This window comes from Chrysochloris asiatica, unplaced genomic scaffold, assembly GCF_000296735.1.
Source record: "Chrysochloris asiatica unplaced genomic scaffold, ChrAsi1.0 scaffold00041, whole genome shotgun sequence".
Classification (NCBI taxonomy): domain Eukaryota; kingdom Metazoa; phylum Chordata; class Mammalia; order Afrosoricida; family Chrysochloridae; genus Chrysochloris; species Chrysochloris asiatica.
In genome coordinates this window covers 3,045,098-3,066,303 of record NW_006408559.1, presented here as the reverse complement: position 1 = coordinate 3,066,303, position 21,206 = coordinate 3,045,098, and the positions used below count along the sequence as shown (strand labels likewise).

General features: G+C 42.4%; 1 protein-coding gene across 1 annotated transcript in view; it reads left to right on the top strand.

The window, feature by feature from the left end:
• CEP41 (centrosomal protein 41kDa) overlaps window positions 1-9,566 on the top strand; it is a 69,965-nt gene extending 60,399 nt beyond the window's left edge. The window contains exons 5-10 of the mRNA XM_006861221.1: window positions 3,437-3,581; window positions 6,028-6,179; window positions 6,565-6,632; window positions 7,877-7,991; window positions 8,440-8,655; window positions 9,439-9,566. Coding sequence (XP_006861283.1) covers window positions 3,437-3,581; window positions 6,028-6,179; window positions 6,565-6,632; window positions 7,877-7,991; window positions 8,440-8,655; window positions 9,439-9,566 — 824 coding nt within the window. The remainder of the gene's footprint in view (window positions 1-3,436; window positions 3,582-6,027; window positions 6,180-6,564; window positions 6,633-7,876; window positions 7,992-8,439; window positions 8,656-9,438) is intronic.
• The last annotated feature ends 11,640 nt before the right edge of the window (window positions 9,567-21,206 follow it).

The following is a 21,206-nucleotide window of genomic DNA, read 5'->3' as shown; positions in this document are numbered from 1 at the left end:
AGACTTGAGGGCCTGAGGATATGGAGTGGGAAGATTTCCTTGTCGTATTAGCTATTTTATCCATTTGCATTTTTACCTTGTACACATGAACTTTCTAAATTAAAGAGCTAATTCATTAAAAAAAAAAATACTCCTTGTAAATGAGTAAATTAACCTTTTCTCATCTATGTATACTACAGATAGTGTTACTGGTTTGTTAGTCACCTTTTAATTTTCTTTCTGTTGGCTTGCTATATATATATATATTAATTGTCATTCAACTAACTGTATTTTCTGCTGTTGGTTTGTTTTACTGATTTATTTTTTCTATATTTGATCTATCTGTAATGTGTAATTTGGTGTGTAATGTGAGACAATTATCAAAATTAGTTTTTTCTAGATAATCAAATTTCCCAGCACCATTTGTTAAATAGTTTTCCCTTTACCTACTGGTCTGTGATATCATGTTTAAAATATATAATATATATTCTAGGATTTTTTTTTTTCATCTTTGAAGCCGAGTCACACGCTTTATGTAATTTAAACAAAGCAAAAGTGGAGCTCACCAAAGTCACTCTAGACTAGGATATTTTTTTTTTTCATCTTCTCTATTGTATTGTTCTATACCATTTTCTTTTTCAATATATGTTGCCCTCTGGTAAAGCAAGTACACACACACATACATATATATAATTTTCTCTCATCTCATCTATAAAATTCCTTTAAATTGTTGTTGTTTTTAATTCCATTGGGATTAAAAATTACATCTAGAAAGTATTAACACTTTAATAAGGTCTCCCTCTTAACCCAGGTAATCTTTAATGTGCCTAGGTCAAGTTTGTATAAGTCATTTATAAGTTTTTATAGGCCCTTTACGTTTCTCAATAGATTTGTTTCTAGGAGAGCCTATTTTATATCTGCAGCTGATGCTGTGAGATTTGCTTCATTCTTTTCTAATTAAGGAACCCTGATGGTGCTGTGGGTTAGATGTTGAGCTGCCGACTGCAAGGTCTCCTTGGGAGAAAGATAAGACTGCCTGTTCCCATAAATATTTGGGGGATTTTCTAAATGGCATGTTAGTGTTTATTTTTTGTCTAACAGTGTGTTTTCCATATCCTAGTAGTACTCTCATAAGGTTTCTAGGTATATTGCGATATCATCTGCAAATTAAAAATGAATGTCCTCTTTAATAGTTTGAAATCAGACTCGTTGCCATCCAGTCACTTCTGACTCACAGCAACCCTAAAAAAGGACACAATACAACAGGCATTTGGTTGCTAACTGCACATCAGTACCTCAGACCCACTAGCTGCTCTGGAGGACAGATGAGGCTGATTGTGCTCTTAAAGATGTATAGTCTCAGAGTCGGAAAGGGCTCAAGCGTAGCAACAGTTGTGAGGTTGACACAAGACTGGGCAGTGTTTCGTTCTGTTGGTCATAGGAGTCGGTGCCAACTCGACGGCATGTAACAACAGCATGAGTCTGAGTTGCTCAGTGGCCGTGGATTTAGGTGTGGCATAGGTTTCCAGGACTAACCTTGATGAAAGCAGGCTACCATATCTTTCTGCTTCAAAGCAGCTCGTGGGTTCAAACCTCTGACCTTTCAATTCTCAGTCAAGCACTTTAACCACTGTGCCACCCAGGCTCCTGTCTTAATAGTCAGGCCTCCTCTTTTTGTTTCTTCTTTCGTTATGTTGATCAGAAGGATCATCAAATTCTCAAAACCTTTTGGTCGTAGGATCCGTCCACACTCAAAAATTGAGGATCCCAAAGAGCTTTGGTTTATGTGGCTTATCTCTCTTATTTGCTGTATTAAAATTTTGAACTGAGAACTTAAAAATATTTATTTACTATTTCATCTAAAAAGAACACTATTATTCCATCTATTACAAGCATAAATATTTTTATGAAAAATAACTATTTTCCAAAGCAACAAAATATTAACTGTGAAAATGACATTTTTTTACTTTTTTTTTCTGGACAAGCCTCTTTCATGCCTGTCTTATTAGAAGACAGCTGGATTCCTGTTTGCTTCTGTATTTAATCTGTTGCAATATGCTGTTTTGGTTGAAGTAGATGAAGAAAATCTGGCCTCACACAGACTTGTAGTTAGAAAAGGGTGGAATGTTTTAATAGCTGTTTCAGATAGTTGTGGCTATTTTTCTTTGATAGCACACCCAAACTCAGCTGGTAGTTTCTTAAAAGCTAGTTGCCATATGGAATCTGAAATCACCTCAATGGAACTTCCCATGCTTGGCTGGTTACATTAAAATCCATTGGTCTGTCTTGGACGTTGATTGGATCTTTTATTCTTGTGTGATTTTGTAACATCATGCGTTTGGAAAATGACAATTCACTGAGTTATGTAGATCTTTCAAATGGTGCTACATTTCATTATCCAATAGAAATCACAAATCACACCATTAATTTCACCATCTCGCTCCTTAGAAAAGTCTTTGAATATTGGGAAGTGGTCCAGCTCCTGATGGAACATCAACTTCCAAATTTCTGATGCTAGCTAGAAATTTTATCACTGACAGCAAATACTATCATGTTTTCCTCTAAACCACAGGCTCATTCCATTCCTTTTTGAAAACATGCCTGCTAAATACCCAAGTCTAAATGATCAGAGTTTTCCTATACATTTTTCTTCCAAGTAAATGTGATGTTCACAAAAGAAATGGTCAGTCCAGCTCGTACTCACAACCACACTGGTACTTTGCCTTGAGACAGCCATGGTACATTGCATTGGTCTCTAGCAGAGACGTCCTGTGTACCTCCCACTCCATAACCAGTATACTAAAATGGTGTGTACTTCAGGATGAGATTCATTTTAATTGCTTCAGGAAGGACACTGCTTAGTGAGACTGGCATTCTTGTTTGCTGTGAGTGGGTGCGTGTTGGGAAAGAATGCAGTGAATACTAACGCAGTCTGATGCCACTGAGCTGATTCTCGCTAAGGCTATAGAAGTTTTACCCACCATTTCTTTTTCACCATTAGTGGAGATATCAACAAAGTAAAAAAGAAAATTCAATAACTTAGTGTTACTAAAAAAATAAATTCTACCTGAAAGGGTCTGAGGGGATTCCCAGGGTTCACAAACTACTCTTCGAAAATACCTAGAACAATTTCCAATGGTGATAGAATTTTCTTGTCTTGGCCTACTTTCAATGGAATTTCCTAACAACCCAAACCAAGTAGTTTCTGTTGGTTCCGGCTCCTGGTGACGCCATGTGTGCAGAGTAGAACTGCGCTCCGTGTGGGTTCAGAGCTGTGACTCTTTGGAAGCAGGTCACCAGGCACAGACACCTCTGTGTGGGCTTGAGCCATCAACTTCTCAGTCAATATTTGAGTGTATAACTTTTTGTATCACCCAAAGGCTCCTGGAAAAATGCCTAATAAGTGAATAGAAGTCCAGAGGTTAAATTTGATGATTTATTCTTTGGCACATTTCAGACAATGATTCTGGGACGTCAGACCCGGATGTGGAAAACACCGCCAAGACCAATGGGAAAGGGAGCCCCAGTGAACAGTCCTGTAGTCCCATCCAGTTCATAAACAACACCGGAGCTGGGGACTCCAGCCGCTCTACACTGCAGAGGTACTCTGACTGGATTTGTGTTCTCACTGCATTTTGTTGTTGCTAAGTGCTGTCAAGTGAGTCAAGTTGGTCCTGACTCAAAACAACCCCGTATAGGATTTCCAAGGAGCAGCTGGTGAGTTCGAACCACCGACCTTGTGATTCAAGCGAACCTCATGGTTCAGTGCTTTATCCCACAGCGCCAAACCAGGACTTCGTTTTACCTCTGTGTTAATCCCAGGCACAATTCCAGTGATTCTGTTTCCTCTGGAACAGAACCAGCAGAAGCAAAATCCCCATTTAATAATCCCAGCTTTTCTACGTTCTCTGTATATGAATGCCGCCCCCTGAGTTCTTGCATGGTCTTCTTCGTAGCTAATATAAGATAGTAATTGTTGTTGTTGTGAAGTGCCGTCGAGTTGGTTCCAACCCATAGCTACCCTGTATAGTGTTTCCAAGGAGACACTGGTGAGCTTGAACCACCAACATTGCAGTTCAAACAGCTTTGCAGTCTAGCGCCTTACCCCACAGCGCCACCCCCAATCTTTACTTCTACTTTTCTTGGCCTTCCTAAGTACAAGTCTACTAGGGCTTTGCTTTACAACTACTGTCTTTTGATTCAAAGAGATCCCCCGCTTTCCGTCTGGAGCAGGGAGCTGAGATTGAACAGTGGGAGCAAAGGAGAGTGAAAGCAGCAGCTGTCTCAGCCATTGCAGTTGATGGTTAAGACTGCAGCAGGCTGGCTGTTCCTGTTTGTTCCATGAGCTAAGATGCAGCATTTTCTCACCGATAGTAACTATGGCTTTTGAAAGACAATGCTAATTTTTCAGCACACACCCACGCCTCCTACTGAGAAAACACAAACCAGCTTCTATTAGAGGAAGACTAAAGAATTGCACAAGGTCAGCAGTTCAAACTCACCACTTGCACCTTGGGAACCCTATACTGGGTCGCTATGAGTCAGAACCAACTTGACAGCACTTAACAACAGCAACAAGAAACCCATAGGAAGACTTCCTCTAGGAGAAAAGAATTCTTTCTAGTAGAAAAATAGTAACAAATATGTCGCTGCTATGATTTTTATAGCCACCTTTGTGAAAGAACATTAAAATTGCATTCAAAACCAGATAACCCTCCCTCCATTGAGGACCTAGTTCCATTTCCAAGGAGTTTTCTTCTCCCTTGCTTCAACAAAATGTGCATTGCTAGAAATGCAGTTATTGTGTTTATTGTATTTAAATGCAGAATTTAATTTGCCACGATGAGAAAAGGAACTGTACTATGTATTCATCTGTGGCTGGACACATATGTGTCTCAATATCTGGAAGAGAGGAAACATCACATTCGCATTCGGATACCTCACTGTTGGCCAATTAGTTCATGCCACCGACTTGTCGTCTTCTTTCTTTCTTTTAAGTGTCTCCCACATTTGTGTAGCGTTTTAATGTGGTGACCAGTTGTAGTGATTTAATGACCTGAGAAACAACTTGAAGAATTGTGAAGTCCCACATTTTAATTCCTGCTCTTCCCTAAGTGCCACCAAATCTGGAAGCTTCTCCAGTCTCGACATTTTAACCTGGAAAATGGAAACAATTGTAGATCAATTTGGGAAACATTAAGGTTCAGTATCCATGCTGGATTGTTGTTGTTGTTAAGTGCTGTTGAGTGGGTTCTGACTCATAGCGATTCTATATAGGGTTTCTGAGGAGCAGCTGGTGGATTTGAACAGCTGACCTGGTGGTTGGAGGTCCAGTGCTGATCCTACAGTGCTACACTGAGTCTAGACCATCGTATTGTTGTTGTTGTTAAGTGCTGTCAAGTCGGTTCTGACCCATATTGACTCTGTATAGAGTTTCCGAGGAGTGGCTGGTAGGCTTGACCCCTGACCTTGTGATTCACACAAACTGTACAGTCAGTGCGTTAACCCACAGCACCACACCAGGACTTCAGGCCATTGTAGAGTTATATGAAATGCACTGAAATATTACTGCTCCTTTATATTATCTATAATAACAGCAAACAATAGCAAGAACACATAGCACACAGAGATGCTTGTTTTGGTCTTACCGACTTTATTAAGACTCCTTGGTGGCACAGTGATTAATTGCACCATTGCTAACTGAAAAGTCAGCGATTTGCTTCCATAAAGATGGCAGCCTCAGAAACCACATGGGGCAATGCTCCTCAACCTTCTTCTTCCTCCTTTCCTTCTGTTTTCTCACACCCCTCAAGACTTTGTCGGAAACACAACACCCCTGTCTCTTTCTCTGAATGCTGCCCTTGTTGCTGGGGGCAGCATGTGCCCCACACTCTGCCACAGTGGGTTCCCCTCCAGGGTCCAGTAGGATAGAACCGGAATCAGGCAGGAGCAAGACATCGAGCATTCATCACACCATTTGGAGGGAAGGCATTTGAGCTTGAAGCCAACCCTTGACTCACTTCTGCTGACCTACTTTTTCATTCACAGCGTCATCAGCGGTGTCGGGGAGCTGGATCTGGACAAAGGGATAGTGAGGAAAGCAGAGCCCAACACCAAAGACAAACCTTATCCTGACTGCCCCTTCCTGCTGCTCGATGTGCGAGACAGAGACTCTTACCAGCAGTGCCACATTGTTGGAGGTAAGAGAGAAGGCCCGATAGCATCTTGCTCCCAGGAGCAGAGCCTCCTCTCAAGTGGAGGCAGGCGACAAACACACCACGGCCAGCACTTCAGCTGGACCCATCATGGGGGCTGGACCGTCATGCTCTGAGGGAGGTCCTTGGAGGGCTCGGGGACCCCCTGCCAAAAATGAGATCAGTAGCATGAAGCTTACAGTTTTGTTCATAGCATCCTTTTCTTCCAGAAAAGTAATTTGATTTATGCCTTAATGTTTGTGAAAATGTGTTCGTTTAACTCTTATTTCTATCTTTTAACTCCTAGTTGCTGCTTAAATTAGCTGGGGGTTGGGGTCAGGTTTTACTAAGGGAGCCACAGACTTCCTTAACTGTTTCTTCTTTCTTCCAGCTCACAGTTACCCAATTGCAACTCTTTCTAGAACAATGAACCCCTACTCAAATGATATTCTTGAATATGTATCCTTTGTTGCATCCTAGGAATGGGGTGGTCTGAGGATTCTAAGAACTAACCTTAACTGTGAAGGATACTCCTGGTAAGGAAACCCTGGGTAGTAGGACCTTGAGTATTCATCAGCTTTACATATTTTCGTTTTTGAATCCTTGGCTATTGCTGAAAATCCCGACTCCAATAAGGCAGACACTCGCAAACCAATACTACATTGGGCAAAAGGACATTACGGTAAAGGTTGTGGTCTGTTGAGAGTCCTAAGACTTTTTTCCTAGAAAGCTTTCCCAAGTAAGAGTTTAAGAAATAAATCTTTTTTCCTTTTATTTAAAATGTTTTCTTAAAATTGCCTCCCCTTTTTTTTTCTGCTCGTAAAAATGATACAAATAGAAAAATCATTTGAATACTAAATAATATTGAAAAGAAATTTGGAATCACTTCCACAATTGAACGACAACCCCCATTACAGTTTCTGTGTTTTCTTCCTGACTGCCTCCAGCTGTGTTTTCTTAACAATATTGGTATTGTAAATACTGCATATAATCTAGTATCTTGTCTCCTCCCCACACACCCCCGCCCCCGACTTCATACTATAGTGTATCTTTCCATGCTAAACTTTGTAAACTCCATTTTTAAAGCTGTATTATATCTGATTTTCAGATATACTACAATTTGCCCTAGTAGCATAGTGGTTATGAATCAGGCTCCTAACCTCAACGTCAACAGTTCGAAACTACCAGCCATTCTGCAGGAGAAAATGAGGCTTTCTGTGCCCATAAAGGTTTACAGCCTCAGAAACCCTATACAGGGCACAGACTCCATGGCACACCACCACCACCACAATTTGCTAAACCTCTATATTGGACTTTTGAAGTTGTTTCCTTGTGGTTTCTTTGTTGTTGTTTTAAACTATTATAAATAAAGCTGCAGTGGACACATTGGACCCTGGAGATTTCCCATCTCCTCATCTGCAAAAGGGGGAAAGTACAATAGTACTTTCCAAGATTAAAGGATAAAAGAGCTGAGGGTATAAATTAACTTAGCTAGTGCTGTCTTGGATCATAGTTAACAGGAGTTTAGAAAAGGAAAGCGGATCAGTTTGCGTGGTTTCTAAGGCAGCAGTAGCTGCTGGTCTGACCTGAGGTGCGGCTGTGTCCTTGCACGTTCTCCGACCTCAGCCTTTGTTCCTCAGGGGTTTCGTTAGCCTAGGAACACTCATTCAGTGCTGTCGAACCTTAATGTCTGTGACTCGTAGAAAAACGCCCACGGCAAGATCATCATCCTGTATGACGATGACGAGAGGCTGGCCAGCCAGGCGGCCACCACCATGTGTGAGCGCGGCTTCGAGAACCTCTTCATGCTCTCTGGAGGTGAGCCAGGCCCGAGGCTTCTTGGGATGGACACACAGACATTTGCATTCCCAGCCCATCAACCCTAACCCCTGTTTCCTTTCGGTGCTCAGAATTTAGCGTTCTGGAAAGAGAGAGAAACCATGTGGGCTGAATGATTCAGGAGTCAGGCAAGCGATCCATTCGCTCCGACAGCACATTGTATAATTCCTGAAATAAGGACTTTGCACTGTGGCTTTCTAAAGGATGATTTAGCGTGAACTACTTGAGCAAAAGAATTTTGTGGCATTCTCAGAACACACGTAACAACTGACATTTTCTGGTGCAGATTGCTTCCTGGTGAAGCAGTTGTAAAATTGTCAGACCCCTATAATGTGGGCCTCTGTTTGGTGACCCGAGATTAGAAGACATGCAGGATTAGGGCCACCGTACCATGTTAATGCTGCCTTTTCTGATGATTTCCACTTAGGTCTCAAAGTCTTAGCTCAGAAATTTCCGGAAGGACTGATCACTGGTTCCCTGCCAGCTTCCTGTCAACAGGCCCTCCCACCTGGTTCTGCCCGAAAAAGGTCCAGCCCCAAAGTGCCACCCCTACCTGCTGAGAATAAGTGGAGATTTACCCCAGAAGATTTAAAAAAGATAGAATATTACCTGCAAGAGGAGCAAGGTCCTGCTGAAAATCCTGGTAAGCTATTTTGGCCTTCAGAGATCATGTTTTCTGTGGAGCCTGAGGGTTTCAGCTCTGAATACCACCTCATCACAGCACACGAAAAGCTTGGTCTCATATAGTGTATTCAGATTCTTAGGGCATGTGTGCATGCATGCAGTGCAGGTACTGTTGGGGTGGAGGTGATTCCAAACAGTGACTTGGATTAAGCGTGTTGAGCACAGCCTTAGAAAGAGAAGAAGGTTTAGCAGTCAAATAAAATTGTACAAGGGGCCCTCAAAAAGCTCGTGAAAAAATTCCATTATTTTTTTAATTCCATTTTTTTCCTCCATGAACGCTTGAAGCCCCACAGTTGAGAAGTTAAGCATAAGGAACCCCAGTTCCTTCTTAAAAAGTCTGCTCTCTTCTGCTTTGTCTGACACATTAAGCCCTGTGGAAGCACCCCCTGTGGTGGTCTTTCAGCTTGTCCCCAAGATGTTCTCTGCTTGTTCCCCTGATTGCCTCTCATTTTTCTCCTGTCTACCTGGGAAGCGAGGAAGGACTGACCAGGTTGGTTGCAGTTAACAAAGCGACAAAAATAATCCATCCGGTTTCATTCTATCCCTGCCCCTCCCCACCTTCAGGTTGGTTTCAAGGAGAAGGAGAAGGTCATCATTAGCAGAAAGTAGATGCTGAATAGGATTTCATTAGCCTAAAAGTGGCCGTAGAACAAAACTTCATTAGCTTAAAAGTGTACTTGGCAGATTGTTCCTGGAACATTTGTTCCTACAGCTCTGCCCCCCTGTTTTCTCGCTCCCTCAGGCCGGCTGAGCCAAGCAAACTCTTCTGGAAGAGACTCCAAGGGTGGAAGAGACTCCAAGGTTCCTGCTGGCACCCCGAACCCCCGCTTGCTCGGCATTGGCCCCCCACAAAGCAAGCCCTGGAAGTAAAGACTCTATCTCTCTTAGTCAAATAAATGTTTCCCTCCTTTTGGAACCTCTGGGCACTCCCCAATTTGGTCATTTTGAGAAACTGCTCAGAGGAAAGACCAGGAAGGAGCTGTGTGCTAGACCCTCTGGCTCTTCCCACCTCCACCTCCTCACGCCCATATGGGGAGGATCTGAACTGGGCACCATCAGTCCCAGCAGCCTGGCAGGCTCCAGCACCCTCCCTACTGTTGACAGAATAGTAACGTCTTTGAAACTAAGTAGGGAAAAACACAAAGGTCTCCTTTTTCAGGCTTTGCTTTGGTTTAATAAGGCCCAGCATGTCTGGTCTGTACGATGTCGTTTTTGTAAATACGTCAGTCACCTTCGCTGGTGTGTTCTTCCCAACCCTCCCCTTTTCTCTCACTGTTCTGGTTTGGACAAAGGGTTCTCCAAGCAGGCTTTCATAGGCAGTCTCTGAAGGGGTCTCCGCAGTCCGTGGGCCCCACGCCAAGGCTGAGGCTTGCTCAGGACTTGTGTTCGCAGCACACACTCAAGGCTCTCTGGGAGATAGCATGTTTTGTAGAGTTAACCACACACTTCCTGCTCCTTCCTCCTCACTGGATGTCTTCCTGGAGCCAGCCAAGGTGAGGGTGTGCTAGCTTCCCTTACACAGGGGAGCAGGCCTGTGGAACCACTGGGCATCTGTCACTGAGCCGGCTCAGGCTCAGCCCTGTTCGCTGTGGCCACTTGAGAACATCAGCTTCGCTGGGGCGATGGTGGGGTTCTTAGATGAGGAGTTCTCCGCAGTTCTTTGTCAGAGCTAACAACCCTTGAAGCCCTTGCTTTAAAATACAGTATTAGTCTAATTGAGTAATTAGTGCAATTTTCTGCTTACTTTTCATTCTCATGACTGAGCTGTGATTAGGCGGTTGTGATTATAAATTCTGGTTTGGGCCGGAATTTTGAATCAGCATTAATTGAATTGCTGGATGACTGACGCTCATTCCATTTAATTGGGGGAACAAAAGACCGCAGGTAAGGATGAGGAACTCAAAAATCATAAGGAAAAGAGCCTTGTTAATTTTTATGGTCTGTGATCTGTAGCTGCAATAAGGGACGAAGGAATAAATTGTGCTCCTCTTTGTCATGGCAACCAGCTTCTGAAAAGCCACCTGAAAATTGCTTGTCCTTAGGTGGTTACTGCTGCTGGGTGAGATTTGCCTTAATGGTACTATTTTCTCGCCACTGGGGGGGTTGGGGGTGGGGGGGAGAAGAACGCACCACAGTATTTCTAGCATGGGGGGGAGGGGAGGTGGGGGCAGAAGAAGGCTGTGTTCGTTCGAGAAATAGAGGCAATAAATATCTCATGGAGACATATGGAAAAATAACGTTCAGAGGAGCCCAGTTCTGTTTTTAGGGTGTGTTTATTCTCTACTTGATTTCCAAAGTGCAACATTTTCCGATGCTTTAGAAATCACACAAACCAGGGACATTGTTCAGATGTCAAGCCGTGCCCAATTTTCCACAAGATTCAAGAATCTTGTATAAAATCTAGCCAACGTACACACAGCTTTAATGAGGCGCCTGCCATGTTTCCCCATGAATTTATTGCCTGAGAACTTAGTTCAGCCTTTCACTAATGCCAAAACATTCTGGCTTTTTGTTTTCTTTACAACATAGATAGAAAAATGCAAATGTTTCCACCCTCAGCTTTCCCTTAACATAGACATGATTCTCAGTTGTTTCTTGGACACATGTACATTTTTCAGAAAAATGTATTTTACTCTGTAACAAACTTCTGGTTCTGCTCTTTAAACGTGGACTGGTCAGGAGTTTAGACATCCTCACCTAGTTCTAGTTTGAAAGTAAATGGTAATTTCTCTCTGGTACTTCTGCTGTGTTCCCATCTCCAAACAGCTCTAGAATATTCTACACTAAAGTATAGAAGTGGACAGTCTGCTTAAACTAACGTTACTCGCATTGTTACACAGTCCCGTGAGACAGTGGGCAGCTTGGAGGTATTAATGTGTATTTCTCATTAGTACTTTGCCCTGTTGGTAAGAAGCCTAAAGAACCACTCTGTAGAAGAAGTGTTCTGTCTCTGCCATTTGTGTGTTAAATGTTGTTAGCAGGTACTTTTTTTTTTTTTACCTGCTCGGGTGTTGCTTTGCATTCTCTACTGTACTAGTTTCTTCATTTGATTCATTGACATATATTATTTAAATGATCAGTGATACTTTGTGCAATTATGAACGTTGAAGATTAAAGTACCTAGTAATCTGTGTGTTATTTGCTGTTAATATGCTGAACTCTGCCCACTTCTTTCTGTTGAGATGATGGGGTGGTTGCCGGGGTGGGGATATGATCAGAAAAAGCCACCTGTGTTAGCTACACCCCCTAGAAAAGGATCTGATCTTTCTGTAAGTGGATCAGGAAGGAATCCTGTTGGGGAAAGAGGCCTCCAGTCTGAAGGTCTGGGTCTCTCTCCTGTGGTCAGGCAGGGACCAGTTGCTACCTTACCCAGATTGTAAATGGCTCTCTCAGTGTTTCGGGGTTGACGAGTAGCCCCCTGCATGAGCATTTGTGACCCCCCAGGATGGGAGGGGTTTTATTGGTGCACAACTCCAGTTCAACCAGCTCACCAATGGTGGTCACAATTATAGCTAATGAGTTAAGTGTTTCAGAGGGGCCTGCATCAAAGGGAGGAGGATGGGGGGAAGGGAGAGAAAGAGACAAAAGAGACGGAAGGGGAAGGAGGAAAAAGGTCTATTACTCATTCAGTAACAAAAAGAACATTCTGGGCTGTAATAATGCCAGATGTGGTCTATTGAAAAGTATAAAATGATTCAAATAGCCTGACAGTGATTTTACTTTTTACCTTTAGTGAAAAAGAAAAAGAGAAAAGTCACAGAACCAGCACAATTGTATTGGACTTGGTATAAATCAGAGTTAAAAGAGGACAAATTAATGCTCAGGGATTTTTCCCCATGGTGCTATTTAGACGATACAAAAATTCTCCAGACGTGGGGTTATTCGCTAAGCAAACAGAACAGAACAGAAGTCTTCCTTCCTTTAGTTCCCTTGTGGGCTATACATGGAATCAGAGTCCTGGCCTGGAAAGAAATGCAGGGTCCGTTTTCTCTGGTTAGTTTTGGTTTCCATATGTTGTATACCGGTTATAGATTTTTTTTCAATGGTCTGACTTTTATGGGGGCGTGGAATAACAGATTTCTGTCTACTTGACCTGAAATTCATGACCCACTTCTGGCCTCACACTGGAGATTGTCATTAAGAAACTTTCTTTTCCCAACTTCCAGAACGTTCCCCATGTCTTTAATGTGTGTTTATTTTTTTCACAGTTCTTTCAAAGATGTAACTACCATGATGCATTTTTCCCCCCAAGAAACATCAGAAACATGGAGTATAATTCATCAGTTTAATTACCTGAGCATGTCAAGTGCATATATGCCATTCAATTAATTTTTTAATGAGCAAATTTGCTTTTCATACAAAAGCAATAAATAAGACATGCTGTGCTTCCTGAGTGTTTAGAGTACATTTGAGTTGTAAGACTTGCCTCGAATCATAGTGATGATTATCACAGTGCCCTCAAAGTAGCGCACAGGTTCGTGGATGCATTAAATAGGTAACGCAGGAGATTTGTCAGCCTGGAATTCTGAAAGAACAAGATTCAGTGTACGATGTGTGTGCTTACAAAATCGTACTTGTCACCCAGCAATCCACTGATGGTCTCACCCTCCCATGCTGATCCTCTTTGTTCTAAATCCAGAAGCAAATTCTCTTCACCTGTGGCGTACCCTGCCAGGCACCTGGTAAAATATACGGCCAAGAGAAGCTAGGAATGACATGCTGTTGGCTGGTAGGCTGCATTTCTTCCAGGATGTAAATACATCTCCTATTTGGAATCATTTTGACTATAAGCTCCCAGGGTCTGAAAATCCCTGGCCCTGTCACAGTGGACTTTGGTAAGTGTTTCTGAGAAAATTAGTTGAACCTGGAACTCATTTACTCATTCCCCATTGTGAGCACCACTCCACATTGGGCCAGCCTCTCTAGGGACCAGGAAAGTTTGTCATCTTTTGTCCCCTGTTTCTGTAGGGATTGCCTTCACAGTCCTGAGAACTTGAGGTTACCCACTACAGGGGGCGTCCAGAGAGTTGCTGGGGAGTTATTTTCACTTTGACCTCTGGTTCGAAGTAACCTTCAGAATTTACCAAACACAGGTCTTCGAGTGGGTCTTCGAGTGGGTTGCCTTTTCTGTTTCAAATCTTAAACAATTTCCGGACGATAATTCTAGCAGACATTTACAGAACAGTGTTTCCTATGTGCTCTGGGCATTATTATACATTTTGTTCTCACACCCATCCTATGAGGTAAGGCACCTCTCGTTTTCAGATGAGGAAACTGAGGTTCACGTAGGTAGGTAATGCACCCTGAGTCACTGAGCTAGCCCAACCTGGAATTGTGGCTGCAGCCCATGTTCTTTCAGCTGCTCTTAACTTGGGGGGTGGGCACAGCCAAGTTTTCCAATGGTGATGCCCCCAGTTGACTAATAAATTGTAACTCTCCCTTCATGGTTGGTTCCTCTTCCCTCCTCGCCACCTTGGATTCCATGTAGTGCCTCCCTCCTCCGCCAGCACCAAAGGCAATGTGAAGTGAGCCATTTCTCCCATCTGTTCCTGGAAGCATGCATTTCCACATTTCCATTGTCTGTCCAGTATCCAGTCGTGAAGGTCTCCACGGGTTTCTGAAGTTCATGCTGTTAGTAGACATCCAATGAGGTATGACTTAAGGAATGAGAGTTATAAACTTTTCATTAGAGTGTAGGGGGGAAAAAAGTAGGCTCAACGATTCATTCAATAAACCATATTGATATGATTTGTGTCTGATCTCTCATTTCCTGTGTGGTGATGTTTCTGACTTACTCTGAAACATAAATTGTGTGAATCGGCTATGGCCACAGGCCAGGTTTTCATGGGAAGAAACAGAGGTAAAGCCCATGTTAGTGAAGCCCAAATCCCCCCACTTCTAAATCTTCTAGAAATTTAGCCAAACACTGGTACTGTGGTTAAGCAGAAGACTTTGCATTTTCTCCTTTGAGTTTGGCAATAAACACTTGACTGTCTAAGTCTCTGGGGCTGGTAGATGATGTTCACAGTTGGAGTTGCCAAATTAATGCGGATCCTAAGAGCTCTGGGAGAATACATTACCCTTTGACAGTTTTTCGGATATGACAGGTGCTCTGTGCTTTTCTCAGAGCTCTTCCTCAGTCTGGCCAATTTGAATGTTATGGTTGGCCATGTCAGTTTCCTCTAAGGAGCATCTAGGCCTTGGGGGGCGTTCACAGAATGCTGTTTCTGTAGTCCTTGGAGCAAGAGGCACCATGTAGCTTCCAGTCCACCTGGTCTCACTTGACCTTGTGAGACAATTGCCAGGATGACTGGACCAGGTCCTACACTGGACCAGGACCAGTGAGGTCATACCTGGATTCAATCCAATGACATTTCAGTTTTCACTTCAGGCCAAAGCCAGAAAGCTAAATACACATATCTAAATGTGAATTCAAGAGACCGTCTGAAGGACTCTCATGGACCACCAATGGCCCACAAGTCACTGAAAACCATCTAGAATGATCTAAGGGAAAAGTAAAATGAGTTTGTTTAAAAATGAAGATTTTTCGAAAGGCTCTGGAGAATAGACATTAGCACAAACAATTCTATCAATGGCTAGGAAGTGAATGGAAGCAGAAAGGGCTCTTGGGATTTGCACCTGAACTATGGCAGAGCACTCAAGAAGTGGTCCCAGATGGGGACCTGAGTAACTCAGCCTTTGATTGGAACACTGCTACTCACAGCTTCCTCAAGGGTGTTCTGAGGATCAAACAAGCTACATTCTTCTAGAGGACATGGTGAATAGAATGCCAGGAGAGAAGAAAGGCGTTTAGACACATTAGGAAAGAATCCAGGCCAGAATTAACATGGCCATTTAGGTGTCTGCTGTTGATAATAAGTTGATAGTAGGTCATTATATTTCCAGCAACCAGATAACCTATTATCCGCTGTATTTGCAATAGGTTTATTGTTCTGTTTTGTTTTTTTCTGATGATAAAAGTCATATCGGTTTATTGTAAAAAATTCAGGAAAGTTTAAAGAGAAAAACTACCACCAGTCAAGGAACCCACAATTTTTGTTTGGGGGTAGTGGGGGGTGGGGAGTTAAATAAAAATGAAATTTAGACCTGACGAACTATTTTTTTGCCAACTCTTTTTTTTAAATAACTATTGAGATACTGGAGGCCAAGATGGCCAAACTTCGTCTCTCATACTTCGAACATATGGTCAGGAGGGACCAGTCACTGGAGAAGGATATCATGTTTGGTAAGATGGAGGGTCAGAGAAAAAGAGGAAGACCCCCAACGAGATGGCTAGGCCAAGTGGCAGCATCAACGGGCTCAAGTGTGGCAATAAGGGTGAGGTTGGCCCAAGACCGGGCAGTGTTTCATTCTGCTGTGCATAAGGTCGCTATGAGTCGGCGCTGATTCTATGGCACCTAACAACAACATATACCATGAAATTCACCCATTGTAAGCATACAATTCAGTGACTTTAAGAAAATTTCAAGTTGTACAATCCAATTTGAGGACATACCTATCATTCAGCCAAATTTTTCCACTTTAGCATATTATGATCATTTTTCTGTGTCAATGCAGACTTTAATAGCTTCATGATATTTCGTTGCTTGGATGGCATCACTTTAAGCAAGTGGAATAAAGCACTGGACTGCAAGGTTAGAGATTGAAACTCATCAGCTCCTCCTTGGAAATTTTATACAGGGTCACTATGAGTCGAACCAACTGAACAGCATAAAGTCGCTATGAGTAGGAACTGACTCCACGGCATTGTACCAGGAACAACAAACACTGATATTTGGAGTCCTGGTGTGGTGCTGTAGGATAGGCACTGGTCAGTTCGAACCGCAAGGTTGGCGTTGAAGCTCACCAGCCACTCCTAGGAAACCCCATACAGGGTCATTATAAGTGGGAACTGACTTGACGGCATTTAATAACAACAATACTGATGTTTGGGGAGTGCAGCGTTTGTGCATAGCAAGCACTGCAAAGTACAAGATGCACAATTTGAGCTCACCTGTCACTCTGCAGGAAAAAGATGAGGTAAAGATTTACAGCTTCTGAAACCCCATACAGTTCAGAAACCCTATACAGGGTCACTAAGAGTTGGAACCCACTTGACAGTCTTTAACAACAAAATATTGATATTTATTTTTCCTTTTTCTTAACTATTACAAACAACTTTGTACATACGTATTTTTGAACTTGTTAAAATGTCTGTAAGTAATATAAATTATTGTTAGAGGATTTTCTGGGTCAACGAGGCCAAACAAAGGAGGCTTCAAAAAGTTTGTGGAAAATATGGAATTTAAAGATGATGGGATTTTTCCCCAGATTTTTTTGAAGCTCCCTCATTCTTGTAAAATGTTGGTTTATATTGCCAACTTGTCCTCCAGAAAGGTGGTGCAAATTTCTGTTCTGACGTGTAGTATATGATGTCACTTATTTCTTAATACACCAATTCCTCAGTCTTTTCATTCTTGGCCAATCTGATGGGAGAAAATTGGTTTCTGTATGCGTCTCTAAGAAATCACAAATACGATCAGTATCTTCACCTGTGTGTTGACTTTTTGTGTTTCTTTTTTGGGAATTTTTTCTTTTGAAATATTGTTCTTGTTAAGTGCCGTGGTTCTGACTCACAGCAAATTTTTTTTTTTTTTTTTTTAATCATAGGGTTTCTGAGGAGAGGCCAGTGGGTTTGAACTGCTGACCTTATGGTTTGCAGTCCAGGGCCGATCCTACAGTGCCACACTAGGACTCCTTTGAAATACTGGTTGGTTGGTTATGTGCTGTGGAGTCAGTTCTGACTTATAGCGACCCTGTACAGGGTTTCTGAGGCTGCAAATCTTTACATGAGCAGAAAGCCTCATCTTTCTCCCACAGCTGGTAGTTTCGAACTGCTGACCTTGCGGTTCACAGCCCAATTTGTAACCACTATGCTACCAGAGCTCCTTTTTAAAAAGGACTTATATTTTGAAATATGAGTCCTTTTTAAAACCTACTTTATCTCTAAGAGCTTCTTCCCCCACAAGGTTATGTTATTAAGACTTGTTTTCACATGTTACAGTGTTGCTGTATGTTTTTATTTATAAATTAAATTTTTGTGCCCATAAATATGTAAAAATATATAATTGCAAACAAAATGTAAAGCCCTTCCCACACTTGAAAATATCAAAATAGTAGTCACAACTTCCCTATCACCATTTACCAAGCATGGCACTGTAGGATAAGCACTGGACTGCTAACCACAATGTCAGCTGTTCAAACCCAACAACGGCTCCTTGGAAACTCTGCACAAGGCCGACATGAGTCAGAACTGAATTAACAACAGTAACAGATTTGCCGAGTACTTGGCCAAGAAATAGGAATTGGGAAATAAAACTACAAAATCGCCTCCTTCAGAGAATGTGTATTTTGGTGCTTCATTGCGGTTTTCTTAAGACTCTTAACTTGCTCAGAGCCTTCTTTCTTAACTTTGTCTCTGGGAATTCAAAGTAATTTGCATGGGTGCTGCCAGCAAGCCTATAATTTAAAGATTATAACACTTATGAATTCATTAGGAAAAGTAGAAAGCATTCATTCAATAAATATTCGTTGGACATCTATCCATGAAGGAGTCCTGGTGGTACAAATAGTTAAGCTCTTGACTGCTAACGGAAGGTTGGCTGTCTGAATCCTCCAGTGGTTCCATGGGAGAAAAACGTGGATATCTGCTCCCATAAAGAATACAGCCAATGGGTCTGTTTGATCCATGTCACATGACGTGGCTATGAGCAGCGACTCAGCAGCAGCCAACAATACCAATGATATGACACGTGCAGCTGATGGTTTGGGAAGTTAAATGTCTAACAGTAGAGTCCCTGCTGTTAGGGGGCACAGTCAAGGTCTAGATAATCCAATTTTATATGATATTGATATTGCTATGCAGTGAATTACTATGGTTTCTCGGTCCATAGTCTTTGTAAGTCCCCCCAAACATTTTTGTCCTGCTGGGTCTAAGTGGAAGAAGAAGAAGATGTTGATAGAGTGATATGATTCAGTTGTGACTAGTTAACAGAATTCATGATGATTGTAAAGCTTGGAACTCTAACATAGCCATCTCAGAAACAGGAGCGGGAGGGACCTCATCGAAGAAGAAGAGTTAGGATTGGAGTGTGTCCTTTGGACCCTGAGATCCCTGTGCATTGAACATCCTTAAGCCACGGACAGAAAGCTGTAACACCAGAGCAGCAGCAGAGGAACAGCACAACCAAGAACCAGAGCAAGAAAGAGAACAGTGGACTCTCCAGTCCATGGAACAAGTAAAGCTTAGTGCATTTGGGCAGGAGGTTTGTTTGCAGAGTGGAATGCCTCCAGACACTGAATTGGGAAAGCTAGGTTTGCTGGCCCATGGAGCTAGAGCTCAGGGCCTTCAGACTGAGGCTAACTGTGAATGGTGTGATCTCCAAGCATTTGTCAGCAGCCCTAAAAGAGCTTTTGAACATTGGCTGGGTGGAGAGAGGCCTGTCTGTGAGCCCAGCTGAGGAAAGGCTGTCCTGACTGGAACAACAGAGCCCTGAGCTTTTCGGACCTTGAATTGTAACCTGTTCTGTTAACTTCCCTTATGAATCTCAGAACTTAACTTTGTCTGAATTCAGTGTGACCACTGTAAAGAATTATCCAACCCAGCAGAAGAGTAGAGTTTGTTGTTGTTGTTTTTCAAGGTTTCTATTGTGGATTGAATGAAAGTTTACAGGGCAGATCATCAGTCTTACATTAAAAAATCATACACCTTGTATCATTACAATGATTATAATCCCCTCCATGTACCATCAGTTAACAATATTTCTCTCAATCCACTTTAGCTTTTAAAAAACAAACACTCAGGCATATATAATAATTTACACTTCCAAAGGGCACATTCTGCAAGTCTGCTCCTGGCCACCAGCTCTTAGTTCCTCTCTTCCCATGAGTCTAGAGTCCTCAGCCACTCCCTCTCTCCATGACCCCATCTCTGCCCCTGTCTCTGGCATCCCTACTTCTCTGGATAAGGTCCTGCATTCTGCTTGTGCACTTCTCCCTTGATGGTCCTAGAGTCCTCTGTTTCTGGACTGTAAGATAACCACTCCCCTGTTTTTGTTACAAAACTTCTACCTTTACAATTGTGACAGCTGCAATTAGTTGTGATAACAATTATTCACTATTGAATCATAAGAATCTTATCCCCATCTCTTTTCACCAGACCCATCTAGACAAAATGAAGTATATACAGTGGGGACTCTTTCTTCCCGCCCATACTCTTAAACTAAACTCCCTCTTGAAACCTTGTAAGCCAGTCACTTTGTGCCTTTATCGCTCCCTCATTTTGGTCAATGTCTAAGTTGCCTGTCCCTATTTACCCTGTGTACAGAGGGGATAGCACTGATACTTGATGTGAAAACTCCTTCACTCTCTGTTGGTATTTAGAGTAACTACCTCTCTGAGTACAAGTCAGGTTCATCAAATTGTAGCAATTTGCCTGTGTTTCCTTTATTAAAAATAAATAAATTATATATATTTTGTAATCTTACTCCAGTCGAGTTCTGATTAACAAGCCATCGAGGCTAGGTCAAATGGGTACTGTCTGCAAGTTTGTGCATCTCCCCTCACTTCATATCAGCTGGATGCTTCACTCTCAGCTCTAGCCCAATGTGGCTATGTTCTTGTCCATGGGCTCAAGTGTCCCCAGATCTCACCACACTTTGGACCAACCAGCCCTTCCTTGTCTCTCTCTCATCTCCAGGTCAACGGGAGTCAATGGACTGTGGTTGAGTTCAGCCCATCTTTTCATTGCTGCCTTTTCCCCTCTTCCACTCACCAATAGACCAATGTGGTCACCAGCAAGCCTACATGCTTGTTTGTGTGTTCCTTTTGAGTTTCAGTCTTAGAGGGGAGTTTGTCCTGAAGGAACTTGATTGCTTGCCGTGATGTCTTCCTGGTGAACAGCTTGCTTATTCTTGTAGTAGCCAGTCAGGCTGACATTTTTGTTTTGGGTTTTTCCTGATGATCTTGCTTTGAAGATGTATCTTCTGTTGCTCTAGCTGTTCCAGGCTGATCTGCTTGTCCTTTCTAGTAGGAATGTCCCACCTCATAAGGTTCTGGATGGGACTCAGGATTCCACCTAAGGTCCTATACTCTGTAAAGGCTTTTCATGGGGCCTATTTCACTGGGCAAGTTCTAGAACCCCTTTTAGGTATTCCAATCAGTTATAGACTGAAGATGGGTTTACAAGTTTTCTCTAATCATGTTTCCCAACATTCCTTTATATCCCACTCAAGTGTCTATTTTACAATAGGCAAAATTGTAAAATTTTGTAAAATGTCATTCTCTAGTAGGCAAGGGAAACTAATATTCATAAGACAACCAAGCATTTTAGTATTATTTACCCTCTTCAAGCTATACCTAGATCCCTAGATCCCAGAGCCCTGTTATTCCAAGGCTGAGCATGCATCACTATTTACCTCTGTCCCACTGAGGACATGAAAACCTGTCTCA